The 20,410-nt window shown below is 35.0% G+C and overlaps 2 protein-coding genes across 4 annotated transcripts; both read right to left on the bottom strand.

Moving 5' to 3' along the window:
* Positions 1 to 8,531: 8,531 nt before the first annotated feature.
* LOC144547396 (uncharacterized) lies at positions 8,532 to 20,157 on the bottom strand. 3 transcript variants are annotated; one of them, XM_078296030.1, is made up of 13 exons: positions 19,825 to 20,157; positions 19,627 to 19,724; positions 19,444 to 19,526; positions 19,141 to 19,267; positions 18,940 to 19,003; positions 18,761 to 18,858; positions 18,576 to 18,660; positions 18,321 to 18,444; positions 18,133 to 18,234; positions 17,632 to 17,696; positions 17,431 to 17,512; positions 9,148 to 9,227; positions 8,532 to 8,769 (listed from the first exon to the last, which is right to left on the bottom strand). In XM_078296030.1, the coding sequence occupies exons 1-13, from the start codon at positions 20,010 to 20,012 to the stop codon at positions 8,766 to 8,768; spliced, it is 1,200 nt and encodes a 399-aa protein (XP_078152156.1). In that variant the 5' UTR covers positions 20,013 to 20,157; the 3' UTR covers positions 8,532 to 8,765. The 3 variants fall into 3 exon arrangements, with proteins under 3 accessions (XP_078152156.1, XP_078152154.1, XP_078152155.1); XM_078296028.1 differs by lacking the exons at positions 8,532 to 8,769; positions 9,148 to 9,227 and adding exons at positions 16,229 to 16,425; positions 16,866 to 16,945; XM_078296029.1 differs by lacking the exons at positions 8,532 to 8,769; positions 9,148 to 9,227 and adding exons at positions 16,229 to 16,491; positions 16,805 to 16,945.
* Positions 10,150 to 12,067, bottom strand: LOC144547399 (uncharacterized). Its single transcript, XM_078296034.1, has 7 exons — positions 11,937 to 12,067; positions 11,591 to 11,654; positions 11,243 to 11,510; positions 10,975 to 11,098; positions 10,781 to 10,882; positions 10,621 to 10,685; positions 10,150 to 10,345 (listed from the first exon to the last, which is right to left on the bottom strand). The coding sequence occupies exons 3-7, from the start codon at positions 11,359 to 11,361 to the stop codon at positions 10,258 to 10,260; spliced, it is 498 nt and encodes a 165-aa protein (XP_078152160.1). The 5' UTR covers positions 11,362 to 11,510; positions 11,591 to 11,654; positions 11,937 to 12,067; the 3' UTR covers positions 10,150 to 10,257.
* Positions 20,158 to 20,410: the final 253 nt, after the last annotated feature.

Below are 20,410 nucleotides of genomic sequence, written 5' to 3' on the forward strand. Positions count from 1 at the left end.
AGGAGAAAATAATTGCTTCATAGGAATGAAGAATAGGCCATTAGCACAAGTCACTTGGAGGGGAGTAGTCATCATAAGGCGGTCCTTGAAAACACAATGTAAAGATGTGAATTCAATAATCAAATGACGGTTATCAAGAAGCAATTGTGAAAGGCTAATGAAATTTTTAGAAAAGTTGGAAACATGAAAAATATTGTGGATATTAATTTTGTGGTTAGAGACTTGAAAAGAAGAAAAATCGATGTTTGAAATAGGGAGTGAAGTTATTGAGGTCGCTAGTGACATGGTTGGTTGCTCCCGAGTCCAAAATCCATTTGGAATTCTCATTAAACCCCTCGGTTGGCTGTGCTACATATGCATGAAAAGTAGAAGGAGGTTGTGCCGTTTATTGAGTATCCTTGTCTTCAGAAAACCTAAAATAACATATCTTTGTTGTATGGCATATTTTCAAACAGATTTGACACTGAGGTTTACGTGGTCTCAGCCCAAAAAAGGAAGAAGATCCACCAAGAGAGAAATAGACCAGTTCTGTTGAGCAGATCCACCACTGGAAAAAGGCTGTTGCTGAATAAATCCTCCATTGCGCTGCTGTTGTGGCGGCCCAGAATAGTTTGGCATGTAGTTAGAATTAGGCCTGGGTGGAGGATAGCGGGTAGGCGGGTTGGCGAAAGTACTGCTTGGGTGGACCTTGAGATGAGTATCGTGTAGCAAAGGCGACTGGAGATTCAATGGAAAGGAGAGAGGATCTGTTTCATTGCCCTTGCAGCAAGTGTTCGTGAGAGAGGAGTCCGTGCAGATTGAAAAAGGAGAGCGACGAATGGCTATCACAAAGGAGAGGGGAGATTGAAAGGCGACTGGAGATTCAATGGAAATGAGAGAGGATCTGTTTCATTGCCCTTGCAGCCAGTGTTCGTGAGAGAGGAGTCCGTGCAGATTGAAAAAGGAGAGTGGCGAATGGCTATCACAAATGAGAGATGGGAGATTGAAAGGCGACTGGAGATTCAATGAAAAGGAGAGAGGATCTGTTTCATTGCCCTTGCAGTTAGTGTTCGTGAGACTGGAGAGTGACGGCTATCACAAAGGGGTTGTAATTGGCTCCTAAGTCGTTGAGAACTGAGAAGACCAGATCGTCGTCAGTTAATGGTGAGCCAATGAAAGCAAGCTAGTTGGAGAGTTGCCGCATCCGTTGAAGGTACTCAGAATAGGAAGAAGACCCCTGAGAGGCTGTATGAAGTTGGCGACGGAGGTCGGTCAAATGAGCTCTGGAGGTTGCGGAGAAAATCTAAGTGAGGTTGGACCAAAGATCTGCAGTAGTCTCGCAAGAAACAACCTGTGCCTGAATTGGCTCGGTTAGAGAAGATTGTATCCAAGCAAGGAGTAGCTGATCCTGCCTTTCAAAAATTCCGCCATTGCTGCCAGATGTGGAATCGATTTAAGCTCCAAGATTGTATCCCTTAATCACCTGCAAGATCTAAGATTTACAGGTTAGGAAGTTTGTATGAGATAATTTGGTAGTAATTGGAAGGTTTAGGGTGATAATTGGATCGATTTGGGGGTTTTGCGGAACAGAGGTGGTGCAGAAGCAAAAATTATAGGAGATAAATTTGAATCTTGATTTTATTTCGTGAATTGTAATTGTATAGAGGATATTACACGGCTATATATAGCTTTCTCATCTTTGACTAATAATCTCTTGACTAACTAATAGCTAACAGCTCTAATTTAACTAACAACTAGTATAAACAAACTTAGTTGTAACTAACCCCCTAACTAATAACATAATTTGTTGTAACTAAATTATGTTATGGCTAATTCTCTAATAAGTTTGCATGGTTAGATTGTGACGAGATTCACCCATCCGGTTATATTCACGAAACAATTTTCATTTTTATTTTTTCACATAATCTTAAAGATCTCGGATCAAATGGAAATCAGACCGAATTTCATCCGGGGTCCATCTATACCCCGCACCTTATAATAGAAGGTTAAAAGTTAAACTATAGAGATAAGAAGATAATTTTCATCGCCTTATCACTCTTTCAAACATAATCGGAGAAATGTACAATTTGTTCTTTTTTTTCAAATCAACAAAAACAAAATACTCCTCATAAATTATTAACAAAATGTCCTTGTGGCCACTTTTAATATATATATATATATATATATATATATATATATATAAAGAGATAGGCTAATGTGCTTCCGGTAGCATATGGGCCGAAATGCTACCGATCCAAATTTGAAATTTCAAAATCCAAAAAGTCGATCTGAACCGTTCATCTTGTTCTCCATATTAATATGTGCTTGGATACCAAATTTTACATTTTTCTGAAATTTTTTACTATTTATTAAGCCACTTTGAAAATCGCTGATCCAACGGTTTTACTGTTTTGTTAAGCCACCGTTGGATCAGCAATTTTCAAAGTGGCTTAATAAATAGTAAAAAAAATTCAGAAAAATGTAAAATTTGGTCTCCAAGCACATATTAATATGGAGAACAAGATGAACGGTTCAGATCGACCGTTTGGATTTTGAAAAATCAAATTTGGACCGTAAGCACTTCGGTCCATATGCAACCGAATTCATATTACCCACTCTCTCTCTCTCTCTATATATATATATAGATAGGCTAATGTGCTTCCGGTAGCATATGGGCCGAAGTGCTACCGGTCCAAATTTAAAATTTCAAAATCCAAAAAGTCGATCTGAACCGTTCATCTTGTTCTCCATATTAATATGTGCTTGGAGACCAAATTTTATATTTTTCTGAATTTTTTTACTATTTATTAAGTATTTTACAAAATTGTTGATCCAACGGTAGCTGCTGATTTTACTGTTTTGTTAAGCTACCGTTGGATCAACAGTTTTGTAAAATACTTAATAAATAGTAAAAAAATTCAGAAAAATATAAAATTTGGTCTCCAAGCACATATTAATATGGAGAACAAGATGAACGGTTCAGATCGACCGTTTGGATTTTGAAAAATCAAATTTGGACCGTAAGCACTTCGGTCCATATACAACCGAATGCATATTAGCCACTCTCTCTCTCTCTCTCTCTCTATATATATATATATATATATATATGGATTTGGCTAATATGCGGGTAGCTAAGAGGCCTCCCGTGCTACGGCTTAATATTCAACTTTTCAAAATCCTAACGGTCGATCCGAACCGTTCATCTTGTTCTCCATATTAATATGTGTTTGGAGACCAAATTTTACATTTTTTGGAAATTTTTTACTATTTTTTTAGATTTATTGAATATCGCTGTTTTTTATGGTCCAGATTTGTCTGAAAAACAGCAATTTTCAATAAATCTAAAAAAATAGTAAAAAATTTCCAAAAAATGTAAAATTTGGTTTCCAAGCACATATTAATATGGAGAACAAGATGAACGGTTCGGATCGACCGTTAGGATTTTGAAAAGTCGAATATTGAGCCGTAGCACGGGAGGCCTCTTAGCTACCCATATCACCGAAGCCAAGTCCTATATATATATATATATATATATATATATATATATACTAGTATCATACCCGTGCGTTGCAATGGGGACATATTATAAGAAACAAATATATCAATGAAAATAATAATTATCTAAAAATTAAAACACATGTTAATAGAAAATTTATATGATTATGTATTTTTAATTAACTTTAATCGTGATCTCTGATAACAATTTGATGATATGATGATTCTTTATTTTTAAGTACCAATGATATCAAATAATAGCTCGATTCGAATCTAATATCAAATATCATACAATAATTCAATATCAACATATAATATGATATCAAAAAACATAAATAAAAAGTGTTATCGTTTTTATGTATAGGATGTATGCACACACACACACACATATTATAAGAAAAATATATATTCACACACACGTTCCAATTTATATTCTTCTTTGTTTCCAATTTAGAATACACACACACATACACATATTGATATATTATATATTGGAAATATATTCTAAATTAGCCACACCAATATGTATAGAAACAAAGAAAAATAAGGAAATTAAAAAGAAATGATTTCCATTGTGATTCGTATAGAAACGAAGAAACAAGGAAACAATAAATAAGAAAATGGAATGTGGAGTTTTCTCAATTGAAGAGGAGAAATATGGAAATAAAGGAATAAGGAAACAAATAAATATATCGCTAAATTTCAGAATTTGTTCATTTTAAATTGTAACGTATCGTGTGGCAGCACATGTGGTGGGTATGTTTTTAACTAAATTTAGACCTCTATACATAAAAGAGATGCATTTAATCAAAAGAAGACAAATTATGTAATTGGAGAGCTGAGATTAAATCCAAAGTTTCATCTTTCAATCGTAGCCGTTGGCAGATCGGACACCCAATGTGCTTAATAATAGAATGGAGATATAGATTCGCGAATTAAACGGGTTGTTTTAATTCGCACTCATATCTCTAATTTCGAAGTCCAAATAGCTGATCCAAACTGTTAGATGTTTAATCTATATTAAGATGTGCTTGGAGACCAAATTTTAAATTTTTTGAAATTTTTTTACTATTTATTAAGATGGTTTGAAAATCATTGTTTTTATTAAAATTCTGCACCATTAAAAAACAGCAATTTTCAAACCATCTTAATAAATAGTAAAAAAAATTCAAAAAATGTAAAATTTGGTCTCCAAGCACATTTTAATATAGATTAAACATCTAACGGTTTGGATCAGCTATTTGGACTTCGAAACTAGAGATATGAGCTCGAATTAAAACAACCTGTTTAATTCGCGAAGTAGCATAGCCTTGCTATATATATATATATATATATATATATATATATATAGTGACTAATGTGCATTTGTATGCATATGACCTGATATCACCATATTTGATCTATTGTTCTGACCAATTCCCGTACCAAAATCTGCATTTTAAACCATCAAATAGCGTCTATTACATTGAAATATCTATAGAATGTGGTACTGCTGCATTTTCTGAGATTATGATGCGACCCGCATTATGACCGAAGCGAGTCGCATCATACCCTGACGTTACCACAAAGAAGCGAGGTGCATCCAGTCCTTCGAGTCGCACTGTTAACCCGTGCGAGGCGCATCAGACAGGTTCCAATGCGGGTCGCATCACTGGTGACGCGACTCGCGTCCAGAGTTTCCAGAGCAGACAGCGAAGGCCCAATGAAGCCCAGTAAAGGCCCAAATTTGAAGGATTCATTTTGGAAAAGCTATAAATAGACCACCCTCTGCCACTGAAGAGGGAGTTCAGAAATTCAAGATTGGAAGCCTCAAGACCTTTGGAGTGTCGTTCAAGAAAGAGAAGGAGCTGAGGAGTGAAGATTCTTGCTAGATCAATTTATTCATTCGGTTTTATCATGATTTCCTCTCTTATCTGTTTCTTTATGATGCTTGAGTAGATCTAATCTTGTTTCTAGGGTTGATGTAATCTAAAATTTTGTTTGTAATGCATTGAATTTGAATTTGAGTTGTTCTTGTGTTCATTTGATTGAGTATTATTCTTCCATTACTTGATTGAGATTGTTTGATTGAATCTTGTTGTCTATTGTTGAATGTTTCTTACATCTCTTCTAGTATTTTGACCTTGATATTTCTTGCAATTTGATCAAGTACTTGAGGTAGATCTTAGATCTGAAAAGATAGATCAATTGAACCGAGAGGTGAGATTTCCATCTATTGAGAGATAGTAGATACCATTAGCAAACCGAACAAATGACTTAGATTGAACACTAGTAAACGAAAGTTTGAGGTTGTAGATCTAAGAATGTGAAATTGCAATTCCTTACTAGGTTCATTAAGCCAATAAACGAGAGTTGAGGTTCAGGAACTTTAGGTATGGTCAATAGATCCTTACACAAGTGAATAATTCAGAAACAAGTTCAATGCTGCATTCACTCGAGGACCACGCGGGTCGCGTCACAAAGGTCGCATGCGAAAGCATGCGAGTCGCGTGAGGATCTAGAGAGGCAAGGTTGAGGATGAAATCTGAAACCCTGGAAACTTCATTTTAAAATCGATTTAAACCAACATTTATTTTCTGTTATCTTCTATTATTGAATTTAGGAATTTAGACAAATCAAACCAATCTTTTCTCGAAACCTAGTACCTAATTGAGACAAGCAAAGGTTTAGAGTTGAACTGTACTGTCCCTGAGGATCGATACCTGATTATACTCTTGAACGAAAGTTGTGCACTTGCAACTTAATTCGAAAGCTAAATCACAGTTTAAAAGGGTACAGCTAGCTGTACCTGAAACTTTGTGTATATCATACTTTTGTGCGAACATGACCCGATATGCATACGATCCAAATTTGAAATTTTAAAATCCAAAACGTCGATCCGAACCGTTCATCTTGTTCTCCATATTAATATGTGCTTAGAGACCAAATTTTATATTTTTCTGAATTTTGTTTACTATTTATTAAGCTACTTTGAAAATTGCTAATCCAACGGTGGCTGCTAATTTTAATATTTTGTTAAGCCATCGTTGGATCAACAATTTTCAAAGTGGCTTAATAAATAGTAAAAAAATTCAAAAAAAATATAAAATTTGGTCTCCAAGCACATATTAATATGGAGAACAAGATGAATGGTTCGGATCGACGTTTTGGATTTTGAAATTTCAAATTTGGACCGTATGCATATCGGGCCATATGTATACGAATGCACATTAGTCTCTCTCTCTGTATATATATATATAGAGTATGGCTAAATTGCTACCGGTAGCACTTCGACCTAAATGCTTACGGGGTCATATCTTCGTATTTGATGTTCAAACAACAAATCAAAACCGTTAGATGTTCAATCTATATTAAAATGTGTTTGAAGACCAAATTTTACATTTTTTGGAATTTTTTTACTATTTATTAAGATGGTTTGAAAATCGTTGTTTTTATTAAAATTCTGCACCATTAAAAACTCAACATTTGAATGATTGACCGACCGCCTCTCCCATGACCACGTCCTCTACCTCGCCAATTTTGTTGGCTTGACTGCCCCTTTTCTTCATAACTGTTTTCACTTCTGCGGCCTTCACTACCGCGACCATTGCTGCGACCTCCACGTCTGCGCCCTCTACCACGAAATTTTTGAGTATAGAGTACCTTTTCGTCTTTGATAGACACCTTGGCTTGTAGCGCTTCCTCAAGCAACTCGTTCTTCTTCTTCTTCTGTTGTTCATGCGCCTCAAGAGAACCAGCGAGATCATCAATGGTCATCTCTTCCAAATTTTTCGACTCCTCAATTGCACAAACAACATTCTCAAAATTCTTGGTCAATGACCACAAAATCTTCTCCACCACCCTTGCATCAGTTAGAATTTCTCCATTTCGTTTAATCTGATTCACCACTGTTTGCACACGCGTGATGTAGTCAGATACACCTTCTGACTCCTTCTTCATACTCTCCAACTCGCAGTGTAGAGTTTGGAGTCTTATTTGCTTTACTCGGTCGGCGCCCTTGAACACCTTTTGCAAAGTGTCCCACTCTTCATTCGAAGTTGCTGCACTGGCAATTTTCTCGAAACCCGACTCATCCACTGCTTGGAACAAGAAATACAGAGCGGTCTTGTCTTTCAATGCCCTCATTTGATTCGCCGTCTGATTGGCCATTGCAGTCGACTCTTCATAGCCGGCTTGGACTACCTCCCATGCATCTTGCGCACCGAGCAATGCACGCATCTGAATACTCCAATTGTCATAGTTCGACTTGGTGAGTCGTGGCAGTGGCATACCCCCCCCCCCCCCCCCCCCACTGACATTCTCCCGGAATTTTTCATCGGCTCTGATACCAATTTGATAAAAACATAATGCTTTTGGAGGAATAGAAAGCAAGAAGACAATTATCTTTCTATTAACTCTTAAATAAATGTTCTTCCCTTACATTCTTCACAGGACACAACTCAATTTATAGACTCTTAAACATTAAAGTAAACTCTTAAAATTTGTACACAAAATAAATGAAAAACAGAATTCTAAACAACAGCCCTTAATTATAATCCTTAATTACTAAAACTACAATAATTTTTTATAGGGAACTACAAATGACTTGAAACTTGAACCACCAGAAACTAGACTCCAAGACATATCAAATAGACTCCTCATTTGTCCAGAATGATCTAGAATTCCCCTATCAAATTCGCTAATTAATCAGCCTCAAAATCTGTCCACCGTGCAGTCACGAATTTAATGGCAAATTAAGCTCATTCATCAACAATCATGACCAGCTGCGATGGATTCATTTCGCACATATGTTTTGGGAGGGCCATTTTCAAAATACTCCATTGCTAACAGCTCAATGGCTGAATTAAGATTTTTAGTTTGGGTATTCCATCAGGTGCAATACCATATATATTATTCTGGGATGATAGAAGTCAGCTATGTAATCTACCATGAGCTTGTTAACTCAAATAAAAATATAGGTTGTTTTGCCTCTTTAGTGAATCAGAGTCCATCCTATATATGCTACTAATTTATACTGCAAGAACGAATTAAACTGTTGTTACTTATCTATAGATGTATTGGCAATATTATATATGAAATTCATTAGTTCCGATCAATGGAATAAAATGATACACTGGTTAACATACTATTAAGTTAAATAATATTTTACGCCTTCGTGTGGTTCACAACTTTAACTGTGCATTTTTCATTGGATTTTTTATTTCAGCCCGGAAATGTAACTATGCGTTACAGATGAAGTCTGAAATCAATCTTCTTATTGGCCAGTTTTCACAATCCATGGAGACCTACAATTACCTGTGGAGGATAGGAAATTAAAAATCTTATGTTGAAACCCTAGGACAATCAAGTCAAATTAAAGCTTTTGCTAGGACAATATAATATTAAAACATTCAGTTGATGAACGACCAATAATATTGGAAGTTTTATTCTGAAGAGCTTTTTTTATTTTTAATGCATGTTTCCAATAGTAATGTGAACCAAGTAACTTTAATTGATCAACACCAGGGCAATTAGAATAATAATAATAATAATTCTATATAAAACTTGCAATTAGAATTAGCTAATCTGGGAAACAATCGGCTTGCATCACTGTTGCTAAGTATGTTCACCAACTGAATAAATCTTAGAAAAGAAATCTTTTTCCAGCAAATTATTAATTCAGTAATGACATACTTGTACATGACAAAATTGCTTGCTCCTCGGGTTGCACGTTCAATGAGTATTTTTCTTGCTTCAATTGCAATTCCCTCTGGCTGCAATATATAGAACTTAAGGATCTTTATTAATAAGTAATACAAGTTTTGTGCAGAGAATAACCTACCCAGCCAAACATCTGTTTTTAAAACATTTTTGTCCGAGTAGGTTGTTTTTAGTACTACCAATACTACGTACGGTTTGATACTACCAATATTCTTCCGAATTTTTTTTAAATACCATAATAAAAAAAATAAACCAAAATACCCTCGTTTGGTCAGAATTTGAGAATTATTCAGGCCGCAGAGTCAATCTGTTTAATGGGGAACCGCACAGCCGATCTGCGGCCCCTGGCTGGGGTCCGCAGATTCAATCTGCAGCCCAACATGTTTTTTTTTTTTTTTGTTTACATAAATATTTATAATAAAACCAAAAGCTCAAAGTCTGAGGTATGTCAGACAACCAAATTTTTTTAGCATGAAATAGCTCAAATTTGAACCCCCAACATGATTTCCAAGTAAAACAAGAAAAAGATATAGTAAAACTAGAGTTGCAAATTGAATTTGCAGATCTCAGTCTAGGTCTGCGGATTGGCTCTGCGGTCCCAATTAAATGGAACCACAAATTGTCTATGCGGTCTGGGTATTGATGGAATTCCTCCAAAAAGAGGGTGTTTTGGTTTTTTTTTTATTTTTTTACTATGGTATAAAAAAATTTCGGGATATTCTTAGTTTCTTTGGAAGTTGGTTGTACAGCCACTATTTCACAATAAAAAAAAGAATATCCACTCTGACAATCAAGTAAAACCCTGTTTGTATAAGTGTTCTTTTTCATATATATATCACTGTTTGTATAGGCCTTGGTCATACACAACAATTTGTGGGGTTCATATTTATCAGCATAATTTGTACATGGTGCACTTCACACTTAATTTTGTCTAGGGTGCATTATTGGGTTAGACGGGAGTAAACTTTCCCCGGCTATTGTTAGCAGGCCTCTAATTGTAATAAGATTTACAATCCATGGTGAACTTTCATAACATAGTATTTCAAAATTGTGCAGGCCTCTAATTGTAATTTGTACTGTCTTTTATACCTCTTCAGAGAACCAGACTCCAGGCTGAGTGCTACCTTCAAGAACTGCTAGGACGAAAGCTGCTGTTGCATATCCTGCACATCTGGGTACGATTACAGAATTCATTAGCACTCAAATACAATTAAATGCTCACCTATTGACAGAATTTTCAGTTATAACTGTAATTGTGCATTATTTACGTGGATTTTATTTCAGCCAAACTTAAAGCTTGTATAAATGTTTACCTTTTGTTTTCTTACTAATGTTTATTCTTGGCTTTAAGATTAAAAAGGAAAAAGTAAGGAACATCATTGAATTGTTACAAAGTACTGACATATAGATCACTATACTATTGAAAGATCATAATTTTTAACTTACACAGATAATCTCTTGTGCGTGAATAACCCCATGGTACTTTTCCCATTTTTGCAATCCAAATCTACCTACAGAGGACACATTTCAAGTAGATTATTTTATATTTTCTCATAATGTTGAGACTTGTTCACAAAATTGTGAAGCATTTTAAGAGATTTCTTACTCTCATAGACAAGGATTGCCCTGAAATGTTGTCAACAACTCTTATTAAAGGGTCGATCAATTGCACAAATCTACGAATTTCATCTTTATGTCTTACAGTTTCCTACAAAAGTAAAAAGTCATAGAAACAAGGACCAAGGTGTTAAATTGTTACACATTAAGTTAATATTTGATGCCTTTAAAGTGCTCACTTACCTTAGGCAAGATCCTGGCAAAAGCTTGCATTCCCCAATTCCACAAGAAAGGTTCACTCCCAAATCGAGCACTGACAGTTGGTACCTTTAATATCTCATGGGCACTTCTTACTTCTGGTAAGTTCCTTTTTACATTTTTCAAATAAAAGATTCCAGCAAACATTAACAATAATTGAAATAGTGTCTTCAACAATATATACAGAGATGGCGTATACGAGCAAGAAAAGTTAAAAAGTAGCAATACAATAATAAATCTCAAAGCAACTTACAATAAATAAACATCTTTCTTTCCGATGCCTTTGCCGAAGTTTATATTTGAAACCCCACTGTATGGTTCCAATTTAACCTCATTCCCTGGTTCAGTAATGCACACAGATTTTAAATCCATTCACAAAATGCAAATAGTATTGAATATTTTCTTCAGATGTCAATAACTTGCCTTTGTCATAAGCGATGACATCCTCAGCAATCAAATGCATGCAGGATTCCAACATAGTAGGCCCCACATCGCCGGACCCTACAATGTAATAGGAAAATCTGAAACAATATGTTAGTATGTTCTTTTCAAATTGAATTTACCTTTGTCAAGTACTGGGTATAAATTGTCAGAAGCTAACCTCAAACTTTCTGGTTTGGTGCCATCTTTATTTCTAGCAGCATCAACAAGCTCAGCCGCCATAACTGTCATTTCACAGGTTTTGATTGAAAAAACGAAGTAATTATATGATAATTAAACATTTTTAAGAATCTGGGTATCCATGTACCAAAGTTACGGCAACATACATTTCCGCAAGTTTGGTGCTTGAACTTCAAAGATATTTAATTCTTTATTCCTGTTCCTTTTGAACGGAACATTATTTTAAGGCTGTGTATAGAAAGAACTGAAAGATGCAAAATGTGATATGAAACCAGTACTTGACGGTAATAATTGGATAACACTAGGATTAGAATTACGTAAATTACCATTGCTCAGTCCAGGGCATATTCCTGCTGTTGTTAGGGCTGGAATACCAGCTGCTGTCGCCTTTTCATGCAAACCTTTCACTCTCAATGCATACACGGTATCCTCACATACATCCACATATGCAGTCTAGCAATTGAGAAAAACCAAAATCAGTTATTTAACTACCTCAGATGTTACTATTTAGCAGATATACCTTTGTAGATATTGCTGCCTCCAGGACCGCACACTTTTCCCGTGTCTTGAAAGGCCCAACTGCATTCACCACTACATCCACACCTGACAAATATCATGTTCTTTTAAGTTTCATAGGATCATCTTAAAATGATTATTGATTTGAGAAAGGAAAATAATTCGGATTAACTCTCAGTCCTTGGGTATTATCTGGGATTTTTAGATTTGATTTTGGTTAATTAAGCAGGGGTTGAGATTGCACTATAGAATTTCATTTGCTAAACACAGCTCCGTCTGAAATCTGAAGATCACTTAGTCTGACAGCTTAAGTCAGGCTTGTTAACTATATTTCTGTCAAGTTGGAATTTTGATTTTGTTTTGTTCCAACAGGAAAAAAAAAAATGGAAAACTCAGATACCCATTCAAATCAATAATCAAGTACATGTGCGACTTATTGATTTGGTTAAATGTGAAACAATGTAGGAGGAGTCTTAGTTAGATCTAAGAAAAATGGTAAGTAGTGACTGTTCATGTCAATTATTAATTGTTTCTTTTATTAATATATAATATAGGTAAGCCTTAATTAAGCATCCATTCCTGATACTGTCCAGTTATTTATATATTAAAATGTTATTTATTTCTTAAGAAAAATACACAGCTGACAAACCTGTAGTCACTACCAAGTTTTCAAAAAAAGAAAAAAAAAATACACAACTGTTAACAATAATTGCTTATAGTGTTGATAGCTGAGAGATGCATGGACAGTAAAAGGTTGCTATCGTTAACAATTTGTGTCCTTTCATTTAATTGCTGTGTTGATCAAGTAGTAATTATTTTAATCATATTTTTGCCAAAACTTGGTTCCTTGTTGATATTACACGCTCGGATTCATACGTACATATATGTTTTGTTTGTTTTTATTTTCCTACGTCGACTGCACATGCATAGCTATGGTTATATGAATGCAAAATTCATTACATCGGCAATGGAGCTATATATAGTGCTCCTATTAACTATACCATATTAATTAGCTTTCGATATAATTAATTTGTCCAAAGTCATTTGGAGAAAACCCAATTCCGGAGAAAAATTGGAGTCACAAAAGTACTTTGTTAATCATTTTAAAAGAGATATTTTGTTTGATGGTCTTCAAAATAGGAATATTTTATATAATTTGTCAATTTTGGAATTTTCAGATTTTTGGAAAAAGAGTAAACCCAAATTGTGGGGAAGTTGAAATTTCCAAAATTAATGCCACGTGCCCCGCCTCTAATATGATCATATTGAGAAGATCAAGTAAAATATATTGCTATGAAGAATGACCCTAGGATTGCAAATAGATACATCAGAATTTGGTCTATTAGTGCCCCGTCGAGATTCAAAGTCTTTGGATGGCTAGCAACACTCAATAGAATTTTAACACTAGACAATTTGATCAAAAAAGGCTGGCAGTTGGCAAACAGATGTGTATTATGTCAAGTGGACTCTGAAACAGTGGCACATATACTCAATGATTGCTCATTTACTCGGGCATTGTATCAAGAATTGAAACTCAGATTTCACACCAGACAGCTATCACTTGGGGCACTATTAAGCACCGTGTACTCTGACAATGAGAGATCCCTGTTTCTTATAGCTCAGTTCATAATTTGGAGGGAACGGTGTGCTAGAATATTCAGAAATTCAGCAACCACGATACAAGATTTGATGGAGCAAATAGCAGTGCAACACCAATATTCACAGATCAAAACCACTTCATAATATATTAATATTGCAGCGCTACAGGGAAGGGAGTGCACACTACAGTTCTGTTTCAGTTTTCTTTATTTCTTCTCCTTTTGACCCTCTCTGTTTTACTTGCTGCACTTATTTTTTTTCCTTTTTCTATTTTTTTTTTTTTGAGCTTAAGCTCACCATCATGAGCTACACTGTTTTTTCCTTTTGCTGTTACAAAATCATGTAACAACCTTTTATCAATGAAATGGGAGCATGACTCCTATTTTTTTCTCAAAAAAAAGAAAAAAAAAAAAAGAAGGCCATATATGTCCGTATCATTTTTTTTGCCCAATAACATAATTTTAAAATTTTCAGTGTTTTCACAAGACATTAGTTATTCGTAAATAAATAATTCATCGTTTAGGCCTTCTAGTGTATATATGAACTTTTAAGGTAACTCCAGAAACAATTATAGTTCTCTTGAATTAAACATTGTGCAAGTCAGAATGTAAAAACCGCAACTTTTACTTGGTTTCAAAACATAAGTTGAAAACATTTTTACATCTCAGTAAACACTTTTGCAACTTTTACTTCAGATTTGTCGAAACTGCTGAGAATAGAATAGAAAGGGCATTGCTATTGTACATAATATAGGCTTACTAAGAGGATCATACTTGTGATGTAATTAATTAGGATATTTAGGCGTTATCACTGGTGTACTCAGACTCTTTGTAAATATTTTTTTTTATTAATCCAAAACCGTAAGAATGGCAATTGCCTTCTTACCATAAAAAAATAATAATAATAATATGTTCTTTGTGCAAACACTCCAATTAAATGTGCCCAAACAACAACTAAAAAGTTTAATTCAAGAGAACTATCAGAGCTAGCTATCATCTCGTCATTCCCCTCCTCGTGATGGTTAATAAAACATATCAGCAGTCAGGAGATATATATATTACTGTCAGAGAATTAACATAATATTTAATTAATTAAAAGAAAACTTCAAAAAAACAAAATAAATAATACACACCATAGTGGAGAGTGGAGAGTGGAGACTAGTCTCTAGTGTGGTTAATGTCAACCTCACCATGCACGTTATGGCAAATAAGTAACATGCGAAGCACCATTTCAAAATAGCACGCCATGCAGAAGCCTCGAATTAGGGTTTGAAATTCTCGATTATATCATAATGTTAGATGATCTTGCAGGTAACAATCTGTTTCATATGTAGATACTCCAAGTGGTATAATTAGGCCTCAATAACTATCTATTTGATATATAACATACAGAAAACATAAGAAAATAGAGAAGCTGCAATTACTTTCAACTTCCATTATTTAACCAAAATAAGTTTCATTTACATGAATTGGTGCAGCTTTTCACAACAAAGCCATATGCATGTTAACCGTCAATTTTGCAAAAGTATCCTCCAACACATTTTACATTTAACTGATCATGTCGAATAATTCATTTATTTATTTTTAGACAAAAATAGCTTAGTGAAGCTTTTAGAAAGCAAAAGGCTCCCTGCCACATGCGAAGCAAGGCAGTCCTGTCCAAAGACAAATGCTGATCAATGTCCCAAATCATTTCATTCTGCTGCGAGCATTGGAAATTAATCTGGAGATCATGCAAATTTTGCTCGAGAGGTAAACTAATAAAATCTCATATTATATTGCAAGTGAGGTATTTTGTAAAATTCTTCTGTCAGATAATTATTATAACTTTCTAATCCTCTACAACGTATAATTTGTATTCAATGAAAATCAAGGTGAGAAAGGATCAGGATTCTATGGTACGTCTTAGGTTGTACAAGTAGCTTATGGTCATGTTAAATCAGGCTTCTACAATTTTAAGTTGTATTTTGTCTTAAACTAACCAGACAGCACTACATATTAAAACAGCCAATCTAAACCGATTAAAACTGAAATGATTAAATTTAATTTTACTTGAAAATCCCAACCGTAGCCATGGGAACTCAAGTCAAAAAAGAAGCATTTAACTTTCTGCTTTTGATATAGTCACTATCTTTCATGTTTATTCAGTAATTTCAATGCATACGGTGCAAAACTCATTATTTTCATGTTTAAGATTCAATTTTTCAAGCTTCCATGAGTTACTATTGAATACTTTCTCCCCGTCTCAGCAAATGGTGCCGAAGCAACACGAGGCCTGTCTCTAGTAGATACTACTTTTTGATTCAATTGTGGCGATTCAAGTAGTTGCAACCACCAATGAGAATCTGAATCTAAATTAATGGGAAATATATTAATAGGTACATCGAAGAATTCATTTACAAGTAATAATTGATATCACAAGTCAAAATTAATAAGTTGGATGCGACATCAAGCACAATTTCTTGGCAGTAACATTCTGATGTGCCGTATACTGAAAACCACACTGTATCAGAGAGAGTATATTAATATGTGATATGTCCTCCCAGCAAAACTACCAGAATAGATATTCAGCTTCAAGTTTGTCACTAACACGGTACGATGCTCCGTTTCAAAATACTACATCAGAAGAGAATACTAACACGGTCATACATAGATTCCCAACCCAACCTCTTTGGGAGTTGTCTCCACCATCCATGGAGGCCTGCGATCACAACAAACAGTATACAAATTATAAGAAACAACTGCAATTAAAAATGTTATTACTTGTCTATTCCCCCCCCCCCCCCCCCCCCCCCCCCCCACAAAAAAAAAAAAAAAAAAAAAAAAGCATTCAGACATATATTTCATTTTTTAACAGAGAAAATGATCATAAAATTTTGATTCCAATGAGTTGAAATGACTACATTTTTTTTTTCTAGTATAGAATGCATGCAATGACAATTTTTATACTATGAAAATGCTTGGGCCCAGTGTTAGATGTTCTTTTCGCCTATCAATTCCTAAAGGGAATCTTAGGGGTACTCAAGAAAGAAAATAATACCAAGTATCCCAGAAATGCACAGGCTATGTTGCTACTCAACATCCCCGAATCAACAATTATTTACTTCATTTTATATTGGGAGATAAATAAAACTGACATACTTGTGCATCACAAAATTGCTTGTTCCTTGCGTTGCCCGTTCAAGGAGAACTTTCCTTGCTTCAATTGCTATTCCCTCTGGCTATAAATATCAAATTTTGAATAGCTTCAGAAAAATTATGATTTGATAGGTTGTTCCAAATCCTGCACAATAACCCATATGGACACATTTGTTGGGAATTGGGATAAACTTTTGACAGAATTCTTCTCCTCAACTTTTAAGAAAAATAAGTACTTCCATGATTGTTTGCAAAAAGCAATCTTTTAGCAATACAGACCTCAAACTTGACTTTATTTTTCCTTCTCAATTTTGATGGTTCATATTCTTTTGGCCTGACACATAATGCCAGACAAATTGCACTCGATCAAAAAGCAATCAAATTTGAGGTTCCTAAGGCCAAATGCTCAAAGCTTGCAAATCATTTAAAAACAGGCATCTCATTTGACTTGAAAGTTCTCTGGCTGGATTAATCAGAAAATACCAAGCAAATATGAAAATTATTATCAATTTTAGTTCCTTAATCATAAAAGAAATAATAAAATGGAAGAGGTATGATTTTAAAGTACCTCTTCTGGAAACCAGACTCCAGGCTGTGTGCTTCCTTCAAGAACTGCTAGAACAAAAGCAGCTGTTGCATATCCCACAGATCTGATATTTTCATCCAAGGCATCCAAACAAAAAAGTTAGATTACTTAACACATGAGATTGAACAGAAATTTAAGTTTGCTCTTCAGTGAAGATAATGGGGCATCAATTATGAAACTTACACAGATAATTTCTTGTGGGTGAACAACCCTATAGTAGTTTTCCCATTTGTACAGTCCAAATCTACCTGTAGAAATTTTGCTCTAAATGTCAACACTCTTAACAAGGTTAGCACAGGGAATAAATCAATTGAAGATCTCGGTAGCATCTTCATTCGATCTAGTTATGATACTACTAATTTGGCCCAAACTTTGTCTTGTTTTGATTATTTGTCATTTTTGGGTTGTCCTGTGTAAATATGCAATTAAGATGGGCTAAGGCATATTGACAAGAGTTACTAGTTAAATCAGATTGAATCAGAGGTTAATTAATTGCTCACTTGAGGCTTTTCCTAAGTTGGAATTGAATTTGGCCTAATTGCTTAATTGCATACTTTGGCTACCTATACGTCAATTTTTTTAATGAAATTAAAAATCCCCAGTAAAATCTAACTTCCGAATATCAGATGAGTAGTTAAACGAGAGGTTTTCATGCAAAGTAATTATAAGGTAATCATTACTTACTCTCATAGACACGCATTCCCCGGAAAATCCATCAACAGCTCTTACTACAGGGTCAATTAATTGCGCCAATTCCATAACCTTGTTTTTATCTCTGAATGTTTCCTACAAAGTTAAAGAAATCCAAGGACATTTAGGTATATAGTTCCTTCTTTGCATTCCATATGACAGTGCTTAAAGAGATCAAGTACCATGGGTATAAATTTGGCAAAAGCTAGCATCCCCCAATTCCAGAAGAAAGGCGCAGTCCCAAATCGAGCACTGACTGAAGGCACCTTTAGTATCTTATGCACACTCTTTACTTCTGGCAAGTTCCTAAAATTGTACTTTCATTTCAAAATAGATGAGAGATAAGAAGGAAAAGAGATGCTTTTCTCCACAAGCATCTTAATTGAGAAATATTAGAGAACATTGTAGCATTATTATGAGAGTCATAAGCAACTTACAACAAATAGACATCCTTTGTCCTGACCCCTTTGCCGAAGTCAATATTTAAAGCCCCACTATATGGTTTCAATCTCACTTCCTCTCCTGATTTACCACGTCATCTTCAGTTTCCATTAAAGATAATAAAATTTACTAGAATATAGGAATGAGTAATCCAAATTTTTGAACCACTGTTATGCCTAACCTTTGTTATAAGCAATGACATCCTCCCCAAGCAAAAGAAGACTAGTTGCCAAAATAGTGGGGCCCACCCCACCGGTCCCTGCAGTGTAATAGAAAAATCTGAAAAGATATCTTAGCATTGTAAAAACACTGTATTTCCTTTTTTATATAGAACAGATTTACCATTAATGAAACGCTGACCTTAGCCTTTCTGGTTCAGCTTCATCTTTAGTTCTTGCAGCATGAACAAGCTCGGCTGCCATAACTGTAAGCGCAATGTATTTAAATTGAGAAACCAGGTTGTTTGTTGTTTTGGTACTATGACAATTTGGAACAAACAATAGAAAAGAAAAAAGTTCTAAAAAAAATGGCAGAAGTTCTTCATTTTTTTTTTTTGTTTACCATTGCTTACTCCAGGATATATTCCAGCAGTTGTTATAGCTGGAATGCCAGCTGCTACTGCCTCGTTATGAAAACCTTTCGCTCTCGAAGAATATTCAGTATCATCACACACATCAATATATGCAGTCTAGCAAAAAAAGAAAAAGAAAAAATGAACTTAATCAAGGCCAACATTTTGAGCACCAAACATCAATCATAAACACGTACCCATTTCGGATATAGAGTATTAAATTGTTCCTGATTATACTTTCTAATTAGGGAATTCAGACCAATGTGACATAACAGATACTGCCATTTGGATACCTTAGTGGATATTGCTGCCTCAAGGACCGTGCACTTCTCATTACGCTGAAAGGGCCCCGCAGTATGCACTACTAGATCCACACCTGCTCAAATTACCAATTCTTCTCAATCTCAAAAAGATGTTACAATTAATCTACAAGCCATGGCCACCTAACCTCAATTCAAATAAATAAAACATTTTACCTTCAAGAGCTTGCTCTAACATTCTCCTGTTATTTATATCAAACTCCAAAAACTCCGATTTCTGTCCGAGTTTTGACACCAGAGCAGCACCTCTCTCCCTGTAACAAAATTCATCTAAAACAGTTAATAAACTAAATATGAACAAAATTAATGGCTGTAATTCTCACATATGTATGCCGGGAATCAATAAATTAACACCTGTTTCTTCCCGACACTTTTATTTGGAGGCCGGGACAGAGCTTGGAGAGAGCAGTGGCTGTGGACCCGCCAACTCGGCCGGTCCCACCTACTACAAGAACTCGGGATGAGGCTAGTTTGCTGGTGCCTTCTTTGGAGATGGTGGTGGCGAAAGATGGGCTGGGGAGAGGAATGGATGCTCCCGACATTTTCGCTGACGTGCTTCGGAGGGGAGGCAACTGAGTAAGGCCGCTTTGGGTTACGTGGGGGGAGAGCTGGAGTGCCTTATCAGAATAGAAAAAGAGGGATGACGTGGCGCGAAATGTAGTGGGTTACGTGGCTAAATTTATGCGTAGAAATTGGAGACGGCCCCATTTCATGGTCCAAAGACTCCAAACAGACCGAGTCTTTTTTGTAACATAAATTTTAACAGTAATAGATATTTTTTAAAATCTTTTATCAAAAATGCAAACTAAATCGAACTTTTTTTAAAAACCATAAATAGAAAAAAAATATATATATATATAATTTAGGAACCAACTTAATTGGTAATTTTTTTTTTTTTTACAAAAATCACAATTACTGAATATGCTAACCTTGATGGTAA

The sequence above is a fragment of the Carex rostrata genome, chromosome 31 (assembly GCF_964058835.1).
Source record: "Carex rostrata chromosome 31, lpCarRost1.2, whole genome shotgun sequence".
Lineage (NCBI taxonomy): Eukaryota > Viridiplantae > Streptophyta > Magnoliopsida > Poales > Cyperaceae > Carex > Carex rostrata.

Excerpts from the sequence above, each read along its gene's own strand:
- LOC144547399 (XM_078296034.1), bottom strand. The coding sequence starts at position 11,361 with ATGGATTTAAAATCTGTGTGCATTACTGAACCAGGGAATGAGGTTAAA. Across the intron at positions 11,099-11,242 it reads AAGAAAGATGTTTATTTATT|GAACTTACCAGAAGTAAGAA; the intron begins GTAAGTTGCTTT and ends AAATGTAAAAAG. Across the intron at positions 10,883-10,974 it reads TTGCCAGGATCTTGCCTAAG|GAAACTGTAAGACATAAAGA; the intron begins GTAAGTGAGCAC and ends TTACTTTTGTAG.
- LOC144547396 (XM_078296028.1), bottom strand. The coding sequence starts at position 20,012 with ATGTCGGGAGCATCCATTCCTCTCCCCAGCCCATCTTTCGCCACCACC. Across the intron at positions 18,661-18,760 it reads TGTCATTGCTTATAACAAAG|GAGAGGAAGTGAGATTGAAA; the intron begins GTTAGGCATAAC and ends GTGGTAAATCAG. Across the intron at positions 18,445-18,575 it reads ACAAAGGATGTCTATTTGTT|GAACTTGCCAGAAGTAAAGA; the intron begins GTAAGTTGCTTA and ends GTACAATTTTAG.